The 22,864-nt window shown below is 46.5% G+C and overlaps 1 protein-coding gene across 13 annotated transcripts in view; it reads left to right on the top strand.

Annotated features, from left to right (window-relative positions):
• The window catches only part of PHACTR1 (phosphatase and actin regulator 1), a 540,649-nt gene that overhangs the window by 459,650 nt on the left and 58,135 nt on the right, over positions 1-22,864 (top strand). For all 13 annotated transcript variants that reach the window (XM_067752006.1, XM_067752007.1, XM_067752013.1 and 10 more), the window contains one exon: positions 11,986-12,307. In XM_067752006.1, the coding sequence (XP_067608107.1) occupies positions 11,986-12,307 (322 nt within the window). The remainder of the gene's footprint in view (positions 1-11,985; positions 12,308-22,864) is intronic.

Below are 22,864 nucleotides of genomic sequence, written 5' to 3' on the forward strand. Positions count from 1 at the left end.
TCATAAAAATCAAATACTGCTGCACATTTTCTTTTATCACCTGCTTTTTGCTCTCAGTGATGACTTATGAACTGGTTCTCACGTTAGTGAATATCCCACAACGTGATTTTGTTAGCTACGTGGCGGGGATCCCGATTGACATGATGGACCCCTTAAGAGGTTTCCATCTTCCTTGTTGTAAAAAACGCAACATCTCAACAGTGTGCATGTATTTTTATAAGCACCTCTGAGTTTTTCCTCACTTATTCCTGGTACGAGAATTGCTAATTCTAATTCTAGAAATAAATGATGTACGTTTTAAGGGCTGTGTACCTTTTAAGACTTAGATGCCAGATTTCCCTTGAGAAAGATTAAATGTTGAAAAACAAACTCCTGCATATAGTACCTATTTATTCAGCACATCTAACTCTAGGCAGAATACTGTGCTAGGTATCAAAGTGGGTACAAATACATGAGGGTTCAATGTATAAGTATATGGTATATATATATGGATATGAGTATATATTTTAAATATCCAAAAATAGAGCACCAGAATAACTACTGTTGGGTATAATACTTGCGGTTCAGCACGATCTGATAGAAGGTTCTAGGAGAGCCTGAAACCTGAGCTCACCCTTAAAGCATGAAGGACTTTTATAGAGAATGAGGAAAGCACATTCCAGAAAAGAAGACCTGCACAAAGGCTCAGAGGTGGCCATGCTTTGGGCCGGTGACAAGGAGGCTGAGCTGGGCTGGCGGGTCCGTCTTGGGGTCTATTGAGAGAGAGCGTTCACCAGGTAGGGCATGTGAGGGTTTAGATTTTATTCCCGTGGCACTGGAGAGCCTTCGGAGGTTTCTGAGCTGGGGAGTGGGTGGTATGATGAAAACTAGACTTTAAGGTCTACTCCTGGGTCACTGTGTAGAATGAACAGGAAGAGGGGAAGGTTGAAGGCCCAACAGAGAAGCCGCCGAGGCCTGCCCTGTGTCTCGTTCTCCGAAATCACTGGTTGAATTAAATCGAACAATCTGAGGCAGGGAGACACTTTAAGAGGCCGCTGCAGTTGTTGAAATAGAAACTCAAAGCATCTGACTGATGGCAGTGGGAAGAGAGGGAATGGACCAGTAGACAAGACATTTTAAAAGAAGAACTGACAGCATTTTTTTAAACTAACATTAAATCTAATGTATCTAGTTACCTAATTAATAGACGCACGTGTCACCTTCAGCCATGAGCCCAGAACTTGGGCAGCCTGGTATCCGCGGGCCTCTCTTGCTCTGTCAGCCCAGTCTCTCCAGCTTCCGTTGTTCTTTCCCCAAGAGAGCGGGTTTTATCTGTTATCTGTACATCTCACCTCCATAGAGCTTGGGTCAAATGGATAAAAATACATAAAAGCTGACGGTCTTTGCCATATTGTACCTGGTAGCCTCTTAAATATGCGGAAGGCAAGACAGGCACAGGGGTGTGTGGACTGCGAGTCTGGTGCTTCCCTTTTGGGTTTAAACTCCATTAGACTTGCTTCATTTTTGTAAGACAGCAATCAGTCATAATGAATCTGCCTCACCATGAGGCAGCCCCGTTAACCCTGTTCTCTTACTCATTAGAGGCACCTGGGCCATGTGAGCAGGAATTAATAAGCTGAGAATTCTAGAACTCTTAAGTTGAGAGTTTTAGCATGTTCTCAGTGTCCGTCGTTCTGTTGACATTTTTGAAAGGAAACAGGCAACAACTCGAAAGGCACCGAGCATGGCTGGTAAAGAGTGACAGTGGTTACTGGTCCAGTAGATACTGGAGGAAGCGTGAGCCTGGGCGGAGGCTATCTCTGGGCGCACGATCAGGGAAGGGTATGCAGAAATATCTCTGCTTTGGCATTTGCTTCCATTTGATCAGGAAAATCGTAATTAACTTGGAGACTATTTGCCTTATACGTTTTCTCTGTTCTTTAGCCGGATAGAGGGAAGCCCTCTTGCTGTCCCAAACTCCTCTTGTTGTCATCTTCATCCTTCTTATCTCCAACATCAGTATGCACAGCGGCCTGTATCACAGGGTCAGGAGTTGTTGGGTGTCAGCTTCCCTTCCATTCCGGAAGGACAGTGCCCAGCAGAGCTGGTTGTATAACGAATATGATCTGAGATAATGATTCTCAAAACGCATCCTTCTTGGAATAATGGCTGACCCCAGAGGAGAAGGGTAGCGGAAGCAAAAAATACTGTCTCCTACTTTTCTAAGTCTCCATCAGTCACCTCTCCAGCCATCCTGGCTCCAGGAGTCAAATGTTAAACATTGCGTGAATAATCCAGTCCTTCTGCATAAGGTACCTGTGATTAGGTAGCCCACAGGTGCCATTGGAAGGAAGGATAATCAACTTCTGTGATAGCTGAGCTTCACAGTCTGACAGTCACACTTGGGTAATAATGGCAGGCGCCATTTTTGGAGAAATTTACAACGTACCATTTAGTCCTATGAGGTAGATACTATTTTCTTTATTCCTTCCTTTTCACAGAGGAGGAAAATGAAATTCAGAGAAGTTAGATTACTCAGTCATGGTGACGTAGCTAGTAAGTCCAGAGACAGACTCTACCCATTTGGTTTTACCCCAGAGCCCTCCTCTTAACCGTTAGTTTATACCATCTCTACTAAGATACCTATTCTTAAAATTCGTAACAATGGAATCTCTACTAAGAGATCTCCGTTGTGAGATGCTCTAACACCTCTACTAAGATACCTATTCTTGAAATTCCTAACAACGGAGTCATTAGTTTTCTTTGGGTTTTGTTTATTTATTTTTTGTTTTGGTTTGCTTTTTTATTTTCTCTTTGGTTTTTAATCTGTTTAAGAAATTAGAAAATCTGCTTTGTTTGTATAACTCAAAGACAAAAAAACTGCCCAGCCTTTCGAAAATAAGTAATGTTCTTAAGGCACTCGATTATAAAGAGTTTCAAAGAACATGCTAGAAAGAGACAGTCTAAGAATCAGGAACGGGGCCGATCACATGGGAAGCACCTGACCACAGTTAGAAACCGACAGCTCAGCAAAGAAAGGGAACTCTTGCTGATCCTTAGAAACAAGTCCTTCTGCTAATGTGGACGGGCCCAGGGTATAGTTGCACTGTCTTTAGAACCTGAAATACAGGGAAGCTTACTGTATTATCAGAACTGGTTGATTGCTAGTTTCAACGTTACGAAGTATTTGCAACTGCAAATTTCCCTGCCAGATAGCAGCCGTGCCCCGTGGTATTTTTTCAGCCCCAGCATGTGTCTAATGAGAATCCTCTCTGCAGAGCTTGTCAAGGTAAAACCGGTATTTCTATTTAGAGCTGTCTCTCTAGTTTTGAGGACAGTGTCTACAGTGAGCTGTTCTATACCCACATTCTGATCTGTAATTTCATTAGGTTTCTCTGTCCCCATTTCTCCTCAATATATCCCAGCCCACCCTCTTTGTTCTCCTCTTTCAGCTTCCTCTCCAACCCTCCAAAATCATCTAACTACTTTTGTCTCTGTCCTTGCCTTCCCTCCTGGTATTCTACTCAGAAAGTGCAAGAAAACTGATGATTAGACCATTGAGACCCTGGACCTCATCTGTGCTTTTAAACGGACAAAATGAATCGTAACCCAGAGGCCTCATAAAGAGGTTCACAGTCTCTCGATAACTGCGATTCTGAAGGAATGGGAAATTTGCCTGAATTTACTCTTTATACCCATTTCTCCATAGTATTCTGGTCTTGATTTTCTTTTCTCAAAATGCAGAAATTCTTTTCTTAGTGCCTCTAAGGGCTATCTATGGATTAAAACATGATTAAAAGGATGCTTTCTGCTCTGACATCTATGATCAAGGCAAAGATTGCAACAAAATACCTTTCTGTTTTTGGAGCGCTGTTAGGTTGGAGATTTAATTCACTTGGCACTTTTTGTGGTGAAAACACATAATATAAAATTTGCCACCTTAACCATTTTTCAATGTACAGTCAGTAATGTTATGTATAATCACATTGTGCAGCAGATTTCCAGAACTTTTTCATCTTGCAAAATTGAAATTCTGCCTATTAAAAACACCCCTTTCTCTTTCATCTCCCCTTAGCCCCTGGGAACCTCCATTTTACTCCTTGTTCCTATGAATTTGACGGCTCTGGGTACCTCATATAAATGGCATCGTACAGTGTTTGTCTTTTTGTGGCTGGCTTTTTTCACCTAGCGTAACGTCCTTCAGGTTCACGCGTGTTGTGGCATGTGGCAGGATTTCCTTCCTTTGTAAGGCTGAATGGCACTTATATTTTGTGTATTTTTTGCACCATGAGCAAAGTGCTCTTCCAGCCCTGGTATCATTTACAAAAAGTGTTTTCTTCTCAGAGTCGTAGGTGGTTGTAAGCTACGGAAAATGTTTAATGTGAAGACGTATAAACATGGTTCTAAAGAAATTCAAATAGTAAGAGATCAAATCCTTTGGGAGGAATCAGGAAAAGCATCATGGAGGAGGATGTATGTTTAAGACAGGCCATAAAGATAAGCAAAACTAGTAGGGATGTGGGTAAGGAGCTTTCCAGGAAGTGGGAAGCAGGGCTCACAGAGGCACATGCATGCAAGGCATAGCATGTTCAAGGCATAGCAAATAGCGCAGCTTGGCAGGGATGTGGGATTCCTGTAGGGAAGTCGAGAAAGATCAGGCCAGCAGTGGGTTGAGGGTAACTGTGGAGAACCTTGAAAGCCACAACGAGGTATTTAACTTCGGAGGAGGAAGAGGGCATCTCTTGTGGACGTTTAGCAGCATTTGCTTGATGTCAACCAAGCCTGTCTCCTTGATGTTCGGATAAGATGGATGCTACTGCTGCTGGATGGATTTACAACTGGATGGATGAATGTAACTGGGGCTGCCCTTGGCTCTTCCTCGTGGACGTTGTTTCAGTGTCCGAGGGGGAAGTGTCCCCGGGGGTGGGGATTTAGTCTGCCTTGTTCCCTGCTGTGTCCTTAGCTAGTGCTGTTCTGCAGGAGGACAGGAGGCCATGAGAGGCATAGAGCCCCGCTGCAGAGGCATTGGAGGAGGAGCTGGGTGGTCATTTGCCCATGAGTTCTTGGCAGGACACTTGCTTCTTTAGGAGAAGCTGGGCACATTGTTCTCCGGCTCTGAGTGCTGCTAAAAATGAAATCTGATTCTCGTGGGTTCTGTGGTGTCTGAAGGAAGCATGATAACCCAGGTAGAAAAGCAACTTCCCGTAAGGGTAGCAGTTAGAACATGACAGTCATCCATCGGGCAAACTTGTGGTCCAGCCTTAGGTGTCAGGGAGGACACTCGGAATTTCATGGGGATATGGGGATACCCTGCAGATGGTTAGACCAGCTACCACCATCAGTATAAATGCAAGAAATCTGAGTGTGACCTCTGACAGTGAATAAATATCGTGCATCAGATGGGTGTAGGGTTAGAGATGAACTGTAGTTGTCCTCATTTGCCTTTATAAGATTTATGGATCTAGGGAATTCCCTGGTGGTGCAGTGGTGAAGAATCTGCCTTCCAGTGCAGGGGACGCGGGTTCGATTCGTGGTCGGGGAACTAAGATCCCACATGCCGTGGGGCAACTAAGCCCACGCACCACAACTACTGAGCTTGTGCGCCTCAACTAGAGCCCGTGTGCCACAAACTACAGAGCCCAGGTGCTCTGGAGCCCACGTGCCACAACTAGAGAAGAGAAAAGCCTGCATGCCACAACTAGAGAGCAGTCTGTGCACCACAACTAGAGAGCCCACATGCTCTGGAGCCCATGCACCACAACTAGAGAAGAGAAAAACCCGCACGCCACAACTAGAGAGAAGCCCGCGCACTGCAACGAAGACCCGACGCAGCCAAAAACATAAAATAAAATAACATAAAACATTTTAAAAAAAGAAAAAAGAAAGAATCCTCTCTAGGGCCCACATGCTGCAACTACTGAGCCCGAGTACTGCAACTACTGAAACTCGTGTGCCTAGAGCCCGTGCTTCGCAACAAGAGAAGCCACCGCAATGAGAAGCCCACGCATCGCAAGGAAGAGTAGCCCCTGCTCGCCACAATGAAGACTCAATACAGCCAAAAATAAATTAAGACTTAAAAAAAAAAAGATTTATGGATCTAGCTTGAACTTCTTGATACCTTCACCATGAATGTACTAACTCTTAATCGGGATATGCTCTAAGTAGTATTTCATTGTATGTGATCTAAATTTACTGCTTAAAACTTCATAGATAGATCCCCTGGTTCCCATGTTCTGAGACCAGGCGAGCATGTGTATGTTTGCCTCCATGACTTTGTGACTTTGATTTGACTCGCTCTCAGCTTTTGCTGGATGCTCAAGATAGCAGTCCTCCCTGGTGGGCACCGTCCAGTCCAGGCTCCTCTCCATTGCCCATTGTGGACCTTCTTGCCTGCCTTTACACCTGTCTCGTGGAAGGCTCGGGTTCAGCCACCCAGTTGTCAATTGCCTGGCCATCTCCTTGCCTGGTCTCCCTGGGAGCACTGACACTAGTCTGCATTGCTGCAAAAATAAACGATAGAATGTGTTTTTATCAATGACTTACAATTTCTAACAAAATACCGATCTTATGAACAGGTGTTTGTTCTTGTGATTATAGAGACGTCTGCAGTTTTGAATCTTTGAGAGCAGTTTCCCGACAATGAATAAGGTGTAGTTTGACTTTTACAAAATCGAATGTAGTTGTGGCAGAGCTGACATGCCCAAGTGACCCAGTTAGCTGGTGAGCCACGCCTCCACTGCCCCATGTCACCATCTCAGGGAGGCACTCACTTCCCTACTTGCTGTCATCTCCCCAGGTGGCCTTGGGAAGGGTCCATTTAAAAACAAAAATGTGTCTTTGTGGAAAGTGGCTCTGAAACAGTCAGGTGCTGGTGATGCGAATATGATCACGGCCCTCATTTTAAGATTCTGGAAGGTCTCAGGACACAATCCCCACAACGTCAGGTGTTTGCTGAGGTTTCCGTGTGCTGGGCTGGCTTAGGAGAGCAAGCCAGGCTGAGGGCATTGAACACAAATCACTTGATACTCTTCTAGCACTTTCACCACGAGGGGTCAGTCAACATATTTTTGCCTTTCCAGGCATCTGGCCAAAAAATAAAAAAGGCCAGACTACCTTAAAATCCCCAGGATGGCCCAAAGTGATTGGTGGGGCTCCTATAAGTACCTTTCTTATAGCCAGGGGAATCTGATTCTGTGGTTTCGTGGTACTGGACTCTTATTTAAGTTCTAAGTACACTTCTTACAGACTCTTCATGTCCTTGGATGGATGCCTGTATCTATGAAAGGAGATCAGAGATTCTAACCCACTAGAACCAGGTGGCAAATGACTGAGAAATTCTTACAACACTTTTGTTCATTAAGACGTTAAGTGCTACTATCATTGGCAAGTGTATCTGAATCGTCTATTATAAAGTGATAAATGCGTCTCCAGCTTCTCCAGCTGTTGTTAATTTAAAAAGTGAGGAGAGAGGCTAGGGGCGTATTCATTTAGCCCAGACTCATTCAGTGTATAGACTACAGTCCTCTGGCACCAGTCTCAACTACAAAAGTAATCGGGGGTTTTCACTTTCTTGTGTGAAGTCCTAAGCCAGAGGTGTGTCAGTCTTGGAAATATAGCCGCCTTGGCTTTTCTGGCTCTGTGACGTAGTTTGGGTTTATTTTTCTTGTTCTCTGGAACTGGTTGTTTTTGCTCTTTCCACTCTATCAGCAGAGACAGTTTTATGAATATACTGCATTCTCGATCAGTCTGGCTGCCAAAGACTCATCCATTTCTTTTTTTTTTTTCTTTTTTTTTTTAACATCTTTATTGGAGTATAATTGCTTTACAATGGTATGTTAGTTTCAGCTTCACAACAAAATGAATCAGTTATATATATACATATATTCCCATATCTCTTCCCGCTTACGTCTCCCTCCCTCCCACCCTCCCTATCCCAACCCTCCAGGCGGTCACAAAGCACCGAGCTGATCTCCCTGTGCTATGCGGCTGCTTCCCACTAGCTATCTACCTTACGTTTGGTAGTGTATATATGTCCATGCCTCTCTCTCGCTTTGTCACCGTTTACCCTTCCCCCTCCCCATAGCCTCAAGTCCATTCTCTAGTAAGTCTGTGTCTTTATTCCTGTTTCACCCCTAGGTTTTTCATGACCTTTTTTTTTTTCTTAAATTCCATATATATGTGTTAGCATACGGTATTTGTCTCTCTCTTTCTGACTTACTTCACTCTGTATGACAGACTCTAGGCAAAGACTCATCCATTTCTAAGTCAGCAAGCAGAGAGCTTTGTGTGTGCCCCAGCAGGAGCAGCCACTGTCGTTAAAAATGCAAGAGGTAGTGTGTGTCCTCCCATAATCCGTACATGTCGTGCGTCATAGCGACGCAAAGTATTGTATTCAGGGAGGTGCTATCAAGGTAAAGAAGGCTTTTTTTTTTTTTTTTTTTTTTTGCGGTACGCGGGCCTCTCACCCCTGTAGCCTCTCCTGTTGCGGAGCACAGGCTCCGGACGCGCAGGCTCAGTGGCCGTGGCTCGCGGGCCCAGCCACTCCACGGCATGTGGGATCTTCCCGGACCGGGGCACGAACCTGTGTCTCCTGCATCGGCAGGTGGGCTCTCAACCACTGCACCACCAGGGAAGCCCGAAGAGTTGGAGTTTAATCTCAGCTCTAAGACCAAGAAGCCCTGTAGCTCTGCCTAAGACATTTATCCTCCCTGAGCTTCAGTTTTCCCGTGTATGTAACAGGAGTTCAACAAATGTAGTCTTAATTCATTCTGAAATAATAATAATATGATATGTTCCAGGCTTCTCCCACAGGTCATTGTGAGGGTCAGACAAGATAATGTGGACATGCTTTGTAAACTTCATGCCCCGGTCCGGGAAGATCCCACATGCCGCGGAGCGGCTGGGCCCGTGAGCCATGGCCGCTGAGCCTGCGTGTCCGGAGCCTGTGCTCCGCAACGGGAGAGGCCACAACAGTGAGAGGCCCGCGTACCGCAAAAAAAAAAAAAAAGATGTCATAAGAATATAAAAATAGGTCTTGCCAAGGTACTGCCAATCTGAGCTTCCCAGGCTCTCCTCAGTTATCCACATGTTATAGAAAGATGGGGGCTGCAGAGCTAATTCACTGAAAGTAGACAGTTTCACTTGACTTTAACCTTTTTCTTCATTTCCTCTGTTTGTACCACATCCACTGAGCCAAAAATTATTTGACATGATTCACTTTCCTTCTCTACCCTTATTTAATTGGTGACCATGTGCAGTGAAACAACCGGAAGAGAGATGCAGGTAGGAAAGGAGAAAAAGGGGTTCTCCATGGGCCCTGGCATGTGTTTCTTAGATCAATGAAAGGAACCACCTCCACTAAATCGATCCTGTTGGTCATGTCTTCCTTGCCTGTTTTGTTAGAATTCCTGGCATCCACTTGGTCCATTTTTCTGGTGATGAAGCCAAGTAAGTTTTGCTGTGGAAGTAGTGGCAAGAAATACTGTGTGTGCAGAAAGTTGTAGCTTAGCAAGATGGGTGGAATCCATCGTGTATCACTGACCCTTCTTAGGCAGACAATTCCATGCTGCCCTCCTGGCTCTGCTCTCTTCTGCCCAAGCAGATGAGTCCCTACTGCCTTAGACAACCAGACCCACAAATGAAGGAGTCGTGGGTTAAGGGTCCCTGGATGAAAACCCTAACACTTCAGGACACATTGTACTTGCTGGGTCTACGCTATGGCTTCCATAGGAAGCCTTCAGTGTACCCTTCAGTAACAGGACACAGACAGGGGTGCTGAGTTTCTGCATCTCAGCCACTTTGGAATTAGCACTGCCTGCTTTGGTCCTGAACATGGTGACCTTGTGTCCTGTGCTTGGAGGCTCACAGGAACAGGATGAGCTGTCCAAGTTTCTATTTCTGAACAACATGTAAATTTATCCCATAGCAGAGCATCACAGCTTCGGCTCATTCTGTAAACGTGTTGAGCCTCCTGCTAGGTGAGCTGGGCACTGTACGAGATGCTGAGGCTATAATGACAAATTATTCACGGTCCTTGCTCTGTGTGGGAGGAGATAGCTGCGTAAACAGGAAGAACGGTGCAGTGTCTGCAGAGTCCAGGGCTATCATCTGTAAAAAGTGAGAAGATCATAGTGTGTACGTCACTGGCTTGTTGAGGGGATTAAGCTGGTGAGATAAGAAAAGCACTTAGAACACTGTCTGGCTCATGGTGGGAGGGTTGGCAGTATCTATCACTGTCATCGTCATCGTCACCATGGTTGTTGGCACTGACCTACCACCTGCCCACAGTGGGTCCAATGGCTGCAGAATAGGGGGAGTGATGTAACCCATCAGGAAGGTTCTCAGTGGAGGTAACGTTTGAGCTGAATCTTGAAGGGAGAGTAGGGATTGACCCAGAAGACAAACCAGAGAACTGAGGGCAGGTAACCAAGGCTCTGGGGTTTGAAACGTCAGGTGGTTTGGGGAACCCAGCAGTTCAGGAGTGAGGGTGGTTACCTGGGGTGATGGGGAGAAAAGAAGGCCGATCCAAAGAGAAGGAGGGGCCTGAAGCGCCCTCCTTGGGCTTCTCTGTGAAACAGGAGAGGAAATCTGTGGAGGTGAAGAGCCTCGAGGCCACCAGTGGAGACACAGCAGCCCTTCTGAGCATGTGTGGGACAAAGGCCAGCCAGGGACTTAGCTGAGGAGGGAGACTGAGCGTGGGTCAGCAAGGAAGTCAAACCCACAGGAGGAAAGCAGGCCGTGTCCCAGGAGAAAAGGAGCTTTTCAGGTGCAACAGGCAAGGTTATTTCTAGCCGGGGGAACTAGCACAGACTCTATAGAGATAAGGTGGGGACACAAAGAGGCCTTGATGATGTGTCAGGAAGTTGGGCTTTATTTCCAGGCCATTGGTAGGTTTCAAACTGGAGGGCAACAGGATCAGATTTGTGCCAAAAGAATGTCATTCTGGCAGGACTGAGGCTGTCAAACTGGAGAAGGCCACACTCAGGCAGATAGTTGGAAAAAAATCGAAGGCCTCAGAGACCAAGAGGCAGGAGCCTGCAGTGCTCCCGGCATGGAGCGGGTGTGAGGTCACACACACGCCCCGCCTGCCACTGCCCTCTGGCCCGGCTTCTCCCAGGTGGCCTGCAGCCCACAGGACTCAGCCATGGACCCGCAGTCCCCAGGGCTAGGTGATTTTTAGGAATGTGAAGTCCAGACAGGGGACTACAAGGTCAGCCCAAAGACACCCTGAGGGCTGGTCTGTCTGACCTGGAGCCCCCCTTAAGTTGGAGCATCTCTGGGAAGTTTCAGTGCCACCGTCACGGAACCAAGGGGTGGGGTGGGTGCAGGTACCATCAGGCCCCCAGAGTGCCTGTCGGAGCCTCCCGACAGTGGGAAGAGCCCACCGTGGATGCCACGGGAGTGGTCAGCCCAGCCACCGTGCTCACACTGAGGCCCGGCACGGGGCACCTGAGCCCTCTCTGTGACCACAAATCCTAGAAAGCCTCCTCTCCGGTGGGACGAGCATCCCCACATGAGGGAATTAAGGTTGGTGGCATTAAAGTCACCGCTGGAGGAAGACACTCTTCGTGGACTTGAACCCAGGGCTGGCTGCTAATCCTGTGCCTGTTAGAAAGCGCCAGCCGAGAGGGTGTGTCCACGTTACGGTGGCGCAGTTGTCGGCGTCGCACATGTCCTAGCAAAGGTCTCTTTGAAGGTGCTTGGGTTTCCATGAGCAGAAGAGCGCATTCCCCCTTTCTGCTGGTGAGCTCCAGCCTGGCAGCTGTGTGACACACGCCACCGACACCTGGGTCCCTGAGGGCCCTGGGGGGCAGCGTGCTTCGAGCAGGAAGTGAGAGCTGCTGGGTGCTTGTGGAGTAGCGCTCACCTGCCGGTTCTTCGGTTGAAGCGTTTCATCTCAGGGGCCCGCCTCCAGGACCACGGTCCCCGGGTGGGCACCTGTGGTGTGCTACGTTTTTTCTGATGCCCCCAAACTCACATCTGCCTCTCGCCCTCCTTCTGCCGCAGATCCTGGCGCCCCTGTGAAATTGCCTTGTCTGCCAGTGAAGCTGTCGCCTCCGCTACCTCCAAAGAAAGTCATGATCTGTATGCCCATGGGGGGGCCAGACCTCTCGCTGGCGTCCTACGCGGCCCAGAAGAGCGGCCAGCAGGGCGGGGCCCAGCACCACCACACCGTCCTGCCCTCCCAGATCCAGCACCAGCTGCAGTACGGCAGCCTCAGCCAGCACCTCCCTGCCACCACCGGCTCCCTCCCCATGCACCCCTCGGGCTGCAGGATGATAGATGAGCTGAACAAAACGCTGGCCATGACCATGCAGAGGCTGGAAAGGTAACGGAGGGAAGGGGTGAGGGCAGGAGAGGAGGGCTTGGCGCTCCGACCATGACCAAGGAGCGAGAAGACCAGCGCAAGCAAGGGCTCACACCCACTTGGGGGGGGTGGGATTCGGGAGGGGGGGTGAAGGTAAAATCAGACCGGAATCTGAATGTCAAGGACAGTATGGAAGAAAAAACTGTTGCCAGTTGCCAAACTATAGAACAGTCACGTTTATCAAAAAGAAAAAGTAGTGCTTATGTATACATCTGAGTATGCGTGAGTGGGCGGGTGGATAGATAGATCGTACCTATCGTGCTTCTGTAGACCTTAACGTGGTTTGGAAGCAGGTGCACGTCATCATTAATGTGGTAACCCCTAGGGCAGGGAGATGGGGAGAAAATCTTTTGTTTTTGTATTTTGTATCTTTCTGTACTGCTTAATTTTTTACTTTGTGTATATTACTTTTATGATGTAAAAAACAATGTGAATGTAGAATAAGAAGAGATGAGAGCTGGCGGGGCGGTGGTGGAATAACAGAGGGAAAGGTGGAGAGGTACGCCCTCGTTCTTGCCGATGGAGGAAGCGGCAGACGTAGTCTGATTATAGGAGTTTGAGCCTCAGATATTTACCAACAACTGGTGAAGTCCCCTCTTTCATCAGAATCTGCCTCCAGTAGCATTGCAGGGAGAACTGCCAAGGGTATTCCAAGGGCAGGCCTGCAGCGGAGACCGTGACTCCCCACCACCCAGGGAGATCTCTCGTGCTGGTTCTGGATCGCTTGCGTGTGTGTGTGTGCGCGCGTGCGCACGCGTTCAAATACCACCTCGCTTGTGCCCAGGAGGTGGCTGAGATTTCCCAATGTGATTCCAACCCAGTCTAGTTAACTGGGTCCTGCAGACCAGATAGGAAAACTGCAGCCTGGAAAGCATGCAGCCGGTCACCGGGCGGAGAGCCAGGGGCGAGATGGACACAGCCGAGAGCTTTCTGTTGTAGTTTCCTGACTCTCAGTGGCTTTTCCCTCCGTCTGTGTCAGCCAAGTATTCTATGTTTGGAAAATTAATGACTCCAAGGGAAGTTATCACTAAGAATTCTGACTTGATAGGTTCACGTTAATATCTCCCTTCACTGAAAAACAAAATGTATTTGGCCGCTGCCATCATTTCCAACTACTGTTACTGTTAATGAGGACAGTCGTAATTTACAATCTGGATGGCAGTTCGTAGTCTATTATGAATACATACCTTTGTTATTATCTGAATCCTCACACCACCTAGGGAGACTTGAGTCAGCCAAGAAACTAAGGAAGGCTGAGTTCCCCAATGCCAGCCGCTCAAACTTGGTGCCCATCTGCAGAAATTGTACAGAAATTGAGAACAAGCTTTTAGAAACCTTCATAGCAATTTGACAGGATAATTTTTTGTCTTACGATAAAAAGGGGTTTTATTTGTTGTGCATTTTTATTATATTTTTGAAAGCATCAGTTTGTGATGGATTAAAAATTAAAGTATGTAAATCAACCAACCGACCAACAAAACTGGTCCCTCCCCATAGACATTTTTTTTTTAACATCTTTATTGGAGTAGAATTGCTTTACAGTGGTGTGTTAGTTTCTGCTATATAACAAAATGAGTCAGTTATACATATACATATGTTCCCATATCTCCTCCCTCTTGCATCTCCCTCCCTCCCACCCTCCCTATCCCACCCCTCTAAGTGGTCACAAACCACGGAGCTGATCTCCCTGTGCTATGCGGCTGCTTCCCACTAGCCATCTATTTTACGTCTGGTAGTGTATATATGCCCATGCCACTCTCTTTGTCACAGCTTACCCTTCCCTCTCCCCATATCCTCAAGTCCATTTTCTAGTAGGTCTGTGTCTATTCCCATCTTACCCCTAGGTTCTTCATGACCTTTTTTTTTCCCTTAGATTCCATATATATGTGTTAGCATATGGTATTTGTTTTTCTCTTTCTGACTTCCTTCACTCTGTATGACAGACTCTGGGTCCATCCACCTCACTACAAATATCTCAATTTCATTTCTTTTTATGGCTGAGTAATATTCCATTGTATATATGTGCCACATCTTCTTTATCCATTCATCTGATGATGGACACTTAGGTTGCTTCCATGTCCTGGCTATTGTAAATAGTGCTGCAGTGAACATTTTGGTACATGACTCTTTTTGAATTATGGCTTTCTCAGGGTATATGCCCAGTAGTGGGATTGCTGGGTCATATGGTAGTTCTATTTTTAGTTTTTTAAGGAACCTCCATACTGTTCTCCATAGTGACTGTATCAATTTACATTCCCACCAACGGTGCAAGAGTGTTCCCTTTTCTCCACACCCTCTCCAGCATTTATTGTTTGTAGACCTTTTGATGATGGCCATTCTGACTGGTGTGAGATGATATCTCATTGTAGTTTTGATTTGCATTTCTCTAATGATTAATGATGTTGAGCATTCTTTCATGTGTTTGTTGGGAATCTGTATATCTTCTTCCGAGAAATGTCTATTTAGGTCTTCAGCCCATTTTTTGGATTGGGTTGTTTGTTTTTTTGTTATTGGGCTGCATGAGCTGCTTGTAAATTTTGGAGATTAATCCTTTGTCAGTTGCTTCATTTGCAAATATTTTCTCCCATTCTGAGGGTTGTCTTTTGGTCTTGTTTATGGTTTCCTTTGCTGTGCAAAAGCTGTTAAGTTTCATTAGGTCCCATTTGTTTCTTTTTGTTTTTATTTCCATTTATCTAGGAGTTGGGTCAAAAAGGATCTCGCTGTGATTTATGTCATAGAGTGTTCTGCCTATGTTTTCCTCTAAGAGTTTGATAGTGCTGGCCTTACCCCCATAGACATTTTGCCAAGCACTGTCCTAGGTAGTAAGTCAAGCGGCCGAGCCTTCAAGCCTGGATCGTCCTCCTGCAAATCCAGAACTCCTTTGACTATAGCATAACCGCTTTCCAAAAGACAGCTAGCAGTGAATGTCATTTACTGCCCTCACGTCTCCTGTAACCCCCAGTATATTTTTGTATCTCTTCCGGAGATAATAAGCATCTGAAAAAGATACTCATGAGAGCATATTAGTAGGATATTGCTAAATACATTTGCATCTAAAACATGCCATTTAAAGCTTCCATTGAAAGTACTAACCAATAAGTTATGTGATATTCCTCAGTTCAGTAATTTCCGTGTGTATTTATAGAATATTTCAGTCGAGTGTAAACCAATGCATAGGTCTGTTGGACCTACACTGGGTCAGGTTCTTTATTGAAATGAATCAAAGACAGCAAATGGGCAAGGAAAGGAAGGCGATATCGGGATATTGCAGGTGGAGGAGGTTGGAAGAAGGGCAGCATGGTCTCGGCAGCTGAGCCAAGGCAACCTCCTGTGCTTTGTGTCACCCCCAGACACTCCTTACCTCCTGTCTCCCTCCCCACCAACCATAGGCCAAGGCATAGTGTTGTTCTGGTGAACCAGCCAGGACACAGGGAATTAATGCCTACATCATCAGGATAGCCCTACAGAGGGCTTCCCTGGTGGCGCAGTGGTTGAGAGTCCGCCTGCCGATGCAGGGGACACAGGTTCGTGCCCCGGTCCGGGAAGATCCCACATGCCGCGGAGCGGCTGGGCCCGTGAGCCATGGCCGCTGAGCCTGCGCGTCCGGAGCCTGTGCTCCGCAACGGGAGAGGCCCGTATACCAGGAAAAAAAAAAAAAAAAGATAGCCCTACAGAGAAAGCGAGGTCTTCTTGCCAGACAAAGACTGAGAATGTTTCTGAGGACCCACGTCGTCTTCCAGGAGTCCTGGAAGGATCTGGGAGCAGAACAGGTCATGGGCCACCTTTCAGTTTAGTGCAGGAACTGCCGCTGTCTCCAGTGATGTCACCTTTCTTTTTACGACCTGGAAATTCTCCCTCCTACCTGTCAACATGATTTCACTCTTGTTCTGGCCAAGTTTCATCCAGAAAGGATGATTTCCTTTTTCTCCTGACAATTTCCAGTGACCCCAAAAAGCACTGCAAGAAGGAAGGAACATTACTGAATGCATAGGCATTCTGCCCGCAAAGAACCTGAGATCTCATAGAACGTTCGTGCCCTACGGGGTGTTAGTCCAGAACCATGGTCTGATCCTGGTGAAACATTGTGGGTAATGCAAAAATCGAATGATGAATTTAACAGCATGAATGCCTGACTTAGGACTATAAATTTGAATAAATAGTCATCTTGTAATTGAAAGGGACCTTTAAGACCAAGGCAGCCAGCCTGCTGCCTGTTGTAGCATTTCTGACGATTTGTCCTCTGGTCTCTGTGGGAATGGGACCCTCCCTAGGTACCAAGATAGCCTGCCCCACTGTCCAGAAGGTCTGATTACTACGAAGTTCTTTCTTATGTTAAGTGAAAAGTGTTACTTACTGTAATCCCTTGTCCCAGTCTTATTTCTAATCTTCCTTTCCTGTGAGAGGCTTTCAAGTCTTTAAAAATAATTACTGTTCCCTTTATCTAGTGGCTTCTCTCTTTCAGGCTGATAATCCCAAATTCATGGAATCGTCTGTTGAGACGGTTTCTAGATCCTTTACCATCTTGTTCCTGCTCTCCCAAGATTACTCTAAATCTGTTTGGATTTGTATGAAGACGTTCTTAACTGTTAACCTAACCTGACCCTACTTAATGACATTGAAAGATCACATTAGTTAGTTACAGCACTGGCCCGCCAGATTTGGGGGGAAGGAGGGAACTAGAGACCAGCTTCCGTGTTTATCAAAGTCACGAGGCAGCATGGCCAATCTGGAGGCAGCCCCTGCATCATGGCTCTAATTGCCAGGGTTTCAGTCTCAGAGATACCGCTTCTTTTTTGCCTTTGATTCCTCATCTTTAAAACAGGGATAGTAATAACACCACCAACCTCGTCAGGGTTGTTTGTGAGGAACAGGTGACAGTCTACATCAGTCGTCTTATTACATGGCATATAGTAAGTGTCCAGTAAATGACAGTGAATGTTAAGCAGAATTCTTCAACACACAGAACTGACCTTCAGTTCCCCTAAAAGGCATATTGCAAACAGATTGGATCCAATCTTGTTGGAAATTTCGTGTCGGTTTCCTGGAATTCGATCATCTTCATTTATTTTCTCTTCACTGATGAGTCACATCTTCTTTGGAGGTGACTCCACAGGGGTGGCCCTAGGGCCTCCTTCCACAGCAGCGTGGTTGCCTCGCAGGGCCACCCCTTCTGCCCTGGTCCTCATTCTTCAACAGGGACTCGGGCTTGAGCCAGGCGAGGACCCTCACTCTTAGCTGCTGCTTCTCCACCAAGGAGAGAGATTGAGCCCATCCCAGAAGAAGAGCTGGGAGGCATGGGGGTGTGATATGAGAGCCCTGCCTCCTGCTGCTGCAAACCAGTGTTCTCTTCCCTTGCCCGTTTGGTGATGGAGAGATGATGCTGCGATATGTAATGTACGTGCCCAGTAAGTCGGGGAAAGAGGACAGTCAGTAAGCACGGCTCTGCTCAGAGCTCCTAATGTGGCCCTTGGGAGCCAGGAGCAGGTCAAAGCCTCTAGGAATCCAGGCACTGCTGGAGGTGGGAGGGAGCCAGCCTTCTGTGTCCCTTTCCCTCCCCTCCCTGCCAAGCGTTCTGCGACCTCCTTATACTCAGAATCTTCTGAGCTTGCTGCTCTACTGGGTGGAGACAGGGTCCAAAGAAGAAAGGAGGATGTGTAAGAGGCAACCCTTCTTCGTCCTCTGGGGTAAATGAGCTTGACTTGCTACAAATGGAGAGAACAAAGGCCTCTGATTTTTAGTTTCCATTAAACTATTAGAGAAATATACATATATTTCTATAAATTTTTACGTCTTCGATATGTCTGTACAATCCATTCCCTCTGCCCTGAAGCCTGAGTGAGCACATGAAAAAGCTCTGAATGTGTCCCGTTCAAAGGCATTAGTCAATTAAATGATTCCAACTTGAAAAGAAATATATTATTCGATGTTTACTTTTAATATCTGCAGTCAGCTCTGTGATCTAGGTGGCGTCCATCCTGGAATTCAGACTGAAAGTCCTGATCAGACACTAACTTTCTTTCCCGTCTTAGTTCAGTTGATCAGTTCTGTGTGCTCTGGTTTCCGTCTTAGTAAAATGAAGGCGGGATGTGTACACGTGTGGACCCTGAAAGAATTCCAGGAAGAGTCTTAAGGGAATGCACTTCAGACAAGTCCTTCCCTTCTCAATGACAGGAGACTTCATGCTTGCAGCGGCTCCTGCCAGAAATCTCGGGGTCACCCTTGACACCTTTCTTTCTCTCATACCCTGTGGCTGAGGGGTCAGCAGGTCCTAAGAGGTCTGAGAACCTGTCTAGGCTGGGCAACCTCCTACGTGCTCCTGCCGCCCCACGGTCTCAGCCCCCGTGGTCCCTCACCTGGTTTGCTGGGTCCCTGCTACCTGGTCTGCTGCTTCCACTCCTGCCCCCTCGGTCTGTCCTTAACATGACAGTCAAAGAGATGAGGTTTAACGAAAATCTGATCATGACTCTATTCATTCGCTAGGGTCGCCATAGCAAAGTACCGCAGACTGTGGGGCTTAAACAGCAGGAATTTACTGTCTCACAGTTCTGGGGGCTGGAAGTGCACAGTCAAGGTGCTGTCAGGGCTGGTTTCTCCTGAGGCCGCTGTCCTGGGCTTGCAGACGGCCGTCTTCTCCCTGTGTCCTCACACGGTCTCTCCTCTGCGGGTCTGTGTCCTCATCTCCTGCTCTGATAAAAACACTAGTCATTTGGTTAGAACCCACCCTGCTGACCTCATTTTAACCGAATTACTCCTTTAACATAGTCACCTCTGAATAAGTCACATGTTGAGGTGCTGGGGATTAGCATTTAAGCACGAATTGGGTGGGAGTGGAGTTCAGTCCATAACAACGTGCACAAGCGCTCCTTGGCTTTCCGGCTCACAGAGAGTAAAAAGCAAAGTCCTCGCCTCAGCCCAGAAGCCCACCACGGCCTGGGCCCCTGTCAGCCCTATGACTACATCTGCTGTCCTCCACATTGCTACTCTCTCCTACCACAAGGCCTGGACGTGCTAGGCATCCTCCTGACAAAGGGCCTTTGCGTTGGCTGTTCCCTCAGTTGAGACTGCTCTTCCCTCCTGTATCCTAAAGTCTCCCTCCCTCACCTTCTTTGAGTCTCTAGCCACCTCCTCAGTGAAGCCCTCCCTGATTGCTCTATTTCAAATCACAACTCTCCTCCCAACACAGCCTATTCCCCAGTCCCCCTTTGTTCTTTCGTACATTTTTCACCATCTAACATTCTACGTTTGCCTTTTACTTTCCTTGTTGCTCTTTCTTACCTAGTAGAACGTGCAGTCTGCAAGGGTGAGAACCACTTTGAATGAATGAATGAACGAATGAATGAAGAATGAATGTAGAGCCCCTAGTAGCTGCTATGGTATTTCCTTATTATTAACCCACTTTGTCCTGATGGATATTTAGGTTGCTTCTGCTGTTCTTTTTCATTTTTGAGCTTTGAGTTCTCACAAGACACACATTATGTAAATACTAAGTGGTGTTGATCGTGCGGCAACCGTGTCTTTAACCTTTTGTATTAATTTTGCTCATGATCCTAAAATTTTTGAATGAATCCCTCTGTCTGGAATTCACCCCATTTTGCAAAGAAAAGTTCTGCTTATTTTTCAAGACTTTATTAAAATACCACACCCTCTTGTGATCGCTTCTCAGATTCCCAGAGGAAGCTCTGCCTGCACATCCTCCTCTTGCACCCACTGCGTCCTGTTGTGCGTTTCTTGGTGTATTCTCTGTTAGATGTGGGCAGGAGCCATCCTTGCCTTCCCACTCGACTCCCGCCCCCCCAGTTCATCACAGGACCCATGATATAGGAAATATTCAGTAAACATTTCTTAAATGTATTTTATCAAAAGTTCTTATGGGGCTTCCCTGGTGGCGCAGTGGTTGAGAGTCCGCCTGCCGATGCAGGGGACATGGGTTCGTGCCCCAGTCTGGGAAGATCCCACATGCCGCGGAGCAGCTGGGCCCGTGAGCCATGGCCGCTGAGCCTGCACGTCCGGAGCCTGTGCTCCGCAGCGGGAGAGGCCACAACAGTGAGAGGCCCGCGTACAGCAAAAAAAAAGTTCTTATGATCTTTGAAATAGAAAGGTATTTTAATCTGTGAGCATAATTAATGCTTTTTTTGGTCCAGTTCTATTGAGATATAATTGACATACAGCACTGTATAGGTTTAAGGTGCACAGCCTAATGATTTGACTTACATACATCAAGAAACGATGACCGCAGTAAAAGTATAGGGAACATCCATCATCTCATATGGGTACAAAATAAAAGAAGGAGAGAAAAGATTATTTTCCTTGTGATGAGGACTCTTAGGATTTACTCTCTTAAGAAACTTTTATGCAGAACAGACAGCAGTGTTCATTATATTAATCATGTGGTACATGACATCCCTAGTACTTGTTTATCTTATAACTGGAAGTTTGTACCTGTTGACCGTATAAAGATATGATATGATTTTCGACTATATTCCCCACGATGTACATTTCATCTCCATGACCCATTTATTTCGTTACTGGAAGTTTGTACCCCTTAATTTCCCTCACCTGTTTCACTCATTCCCCCACCCCTTCCTCTCTGATGTTTTATTGGAAACTCCCTTAATGATGCAAATAGGCTCTAGCGGTGGGTACGCTCCTCAGCCCGTTGCTCAGTTGTGCCCATTTTGTTTTGCTTTTGCAGATGTTAGAAGCAAAGAAAAAAGTTCATCCTTTAAAGTTAACCCTAGGTCTTTGCTTGTGGTCATGTCAAACTAGAGTTGAAGATGCTGTAACTTTGATTACGAACTCTTCCCACTGAAGTTCACTGTTCCTTCATTTTCTTGGAGCATAGCCAGCATATATGATAAAGTTGGGGAAAACGATCGTCTGTAGCTCCTCCAGCAAATTGTTGAGTTGTAGAGATTTATCATTGACCGTTCAGCATCCTTGGACTGAAACTAAAATTAACTTTCAGGTTTTTACAGCAAGGTCTGGAAGATGGGAACAGCCAGGTGAAGGGGCAGGAGAATGAGTGGGACACCCTAGGCAGAGCTGTGCGTATTAGGAGGATGTGTATTAGATAGTAAAGCAGGTAAGGCCACATGGAAAGAATAATTGAAATCTCCGGGTTTAAACTAAAAAAGCCAGATATTGAGTTTGTGTCACTATTATCATTTAGGTATATCAACAGCCAATTGATATTTTTAATGTATTTTATTTTCACTCACTGGGTTTTGGTTTAAGTATCATACATTTAATCCTAGAGAGAGAAATTTACTTCCTACATATGAGCCTTAAAAGTGGACAAATAGGGCTTCCCTGGTGGCGCAGTGGTTGAGAGTCCACCTGCCGATGCAGGGGACGTGGGTTCGTGCCCCGGTCTGGGAAGATCCCACATGCCGCGGAACAGCTGGGCCCGTGAGCCACGGCCACTGAGCCTGCGCGTCCGGAGCCTGTGCTCCGCAACGGGAGAGGCCACAACAGTGAGAGGCCCGCGTACCGCAAAAAAAAAAAAAAAAGAAAAAAAAGTGGACAAATAAATTACAGTTCTGATAAACTCATGCTTCTTCTACCTTTTCCTCTCCCAGAATCCCTGAACAGTTAGATTAGAAAAGCTGGGACATTTGCCAGCAGAAAATTTAATCCCAGGAGAAAATTTTCATGCAATCGCTGAGGCTAAGGATTTATACACCTTGAGTGAAAAACAGGCCCAGCGAAGAAAAAGGAAAGTATCGGTGTTTCCTTAGCAACCGGAAGGTCCATCAACAATTTTTTATCGAGCACCTTTTCTGAATGGGGCTCTGTGCTCGGCACTGGGGATACAGCGGTGAACAAAATATAGAGGGCGGCTGCCCTCGGCGTGGCCTAGAGTCTGCTGGGAGTGTGACCTGGGCGAGTCAGTGCCAGCGAGGGAGCTGGGGGGAGGGGAGAGCACAGCAGGGGGTCAGCTGGTAGGTGGGCTTCTCTGGAGAGCTGCATTTAAACTGAAATCTCAAAGATAGAAAGAACCAGGAGAAGACGGAGAAAAGGGATGAGAGAATATTCTAGGCAGATTAGAGGAAAGAATGATACACTGTCTCCAAACGGGTGATGAGATTTTTAGGAAGAAAAGGCAGGAAGCTGACAGTTACTCTCCAGCTTTTTAGAGGGACAATTATAGAGAATGAGAGAAATGACAGAAGATTGTGATCTGATGTAAGGAAGAGCCTGGGAACCATTGGAGAGAATACAAAAGATCTTTTGAAAAGATCAGGCTAGCAGCTGTCCCAAATGGTTTACTTGTAGGCTTCCTAAAGAAAAACCCTACAGGTGAGATTGTCTGCCAATGTCCTGTCCAACACTGTAACTCCATGTCAGTAATACTGAAGTTATCTCTAATGTGAATGTTTATAGAAATAGAGTGGTTTTACCTCTCCTGGGAAGTTAGCTATACATTGGTGTTAATACAGATAGTCCAGACCAACAATGGTCAACCAGAACCAGAAAGGCTTCCAGAACCATCTTGAACTCTTGCCAACACTTACTGAG

Source organism: Pseudorca crassidens, chromosome 10 (genome assembly GCF_039906515.1).
Source record: "Pseudorca crassidens isolate mPseCra1 chromosome 10, mPseCra1.hap1, whole genome shotgun sequence".
Classification (NCBI taxonomy): Eukaryota; Metazoa; Chordata; class Mammalia; order Artiodactyla; family Delphinidae; genus Pseudorca; species Pseudorca crassidens.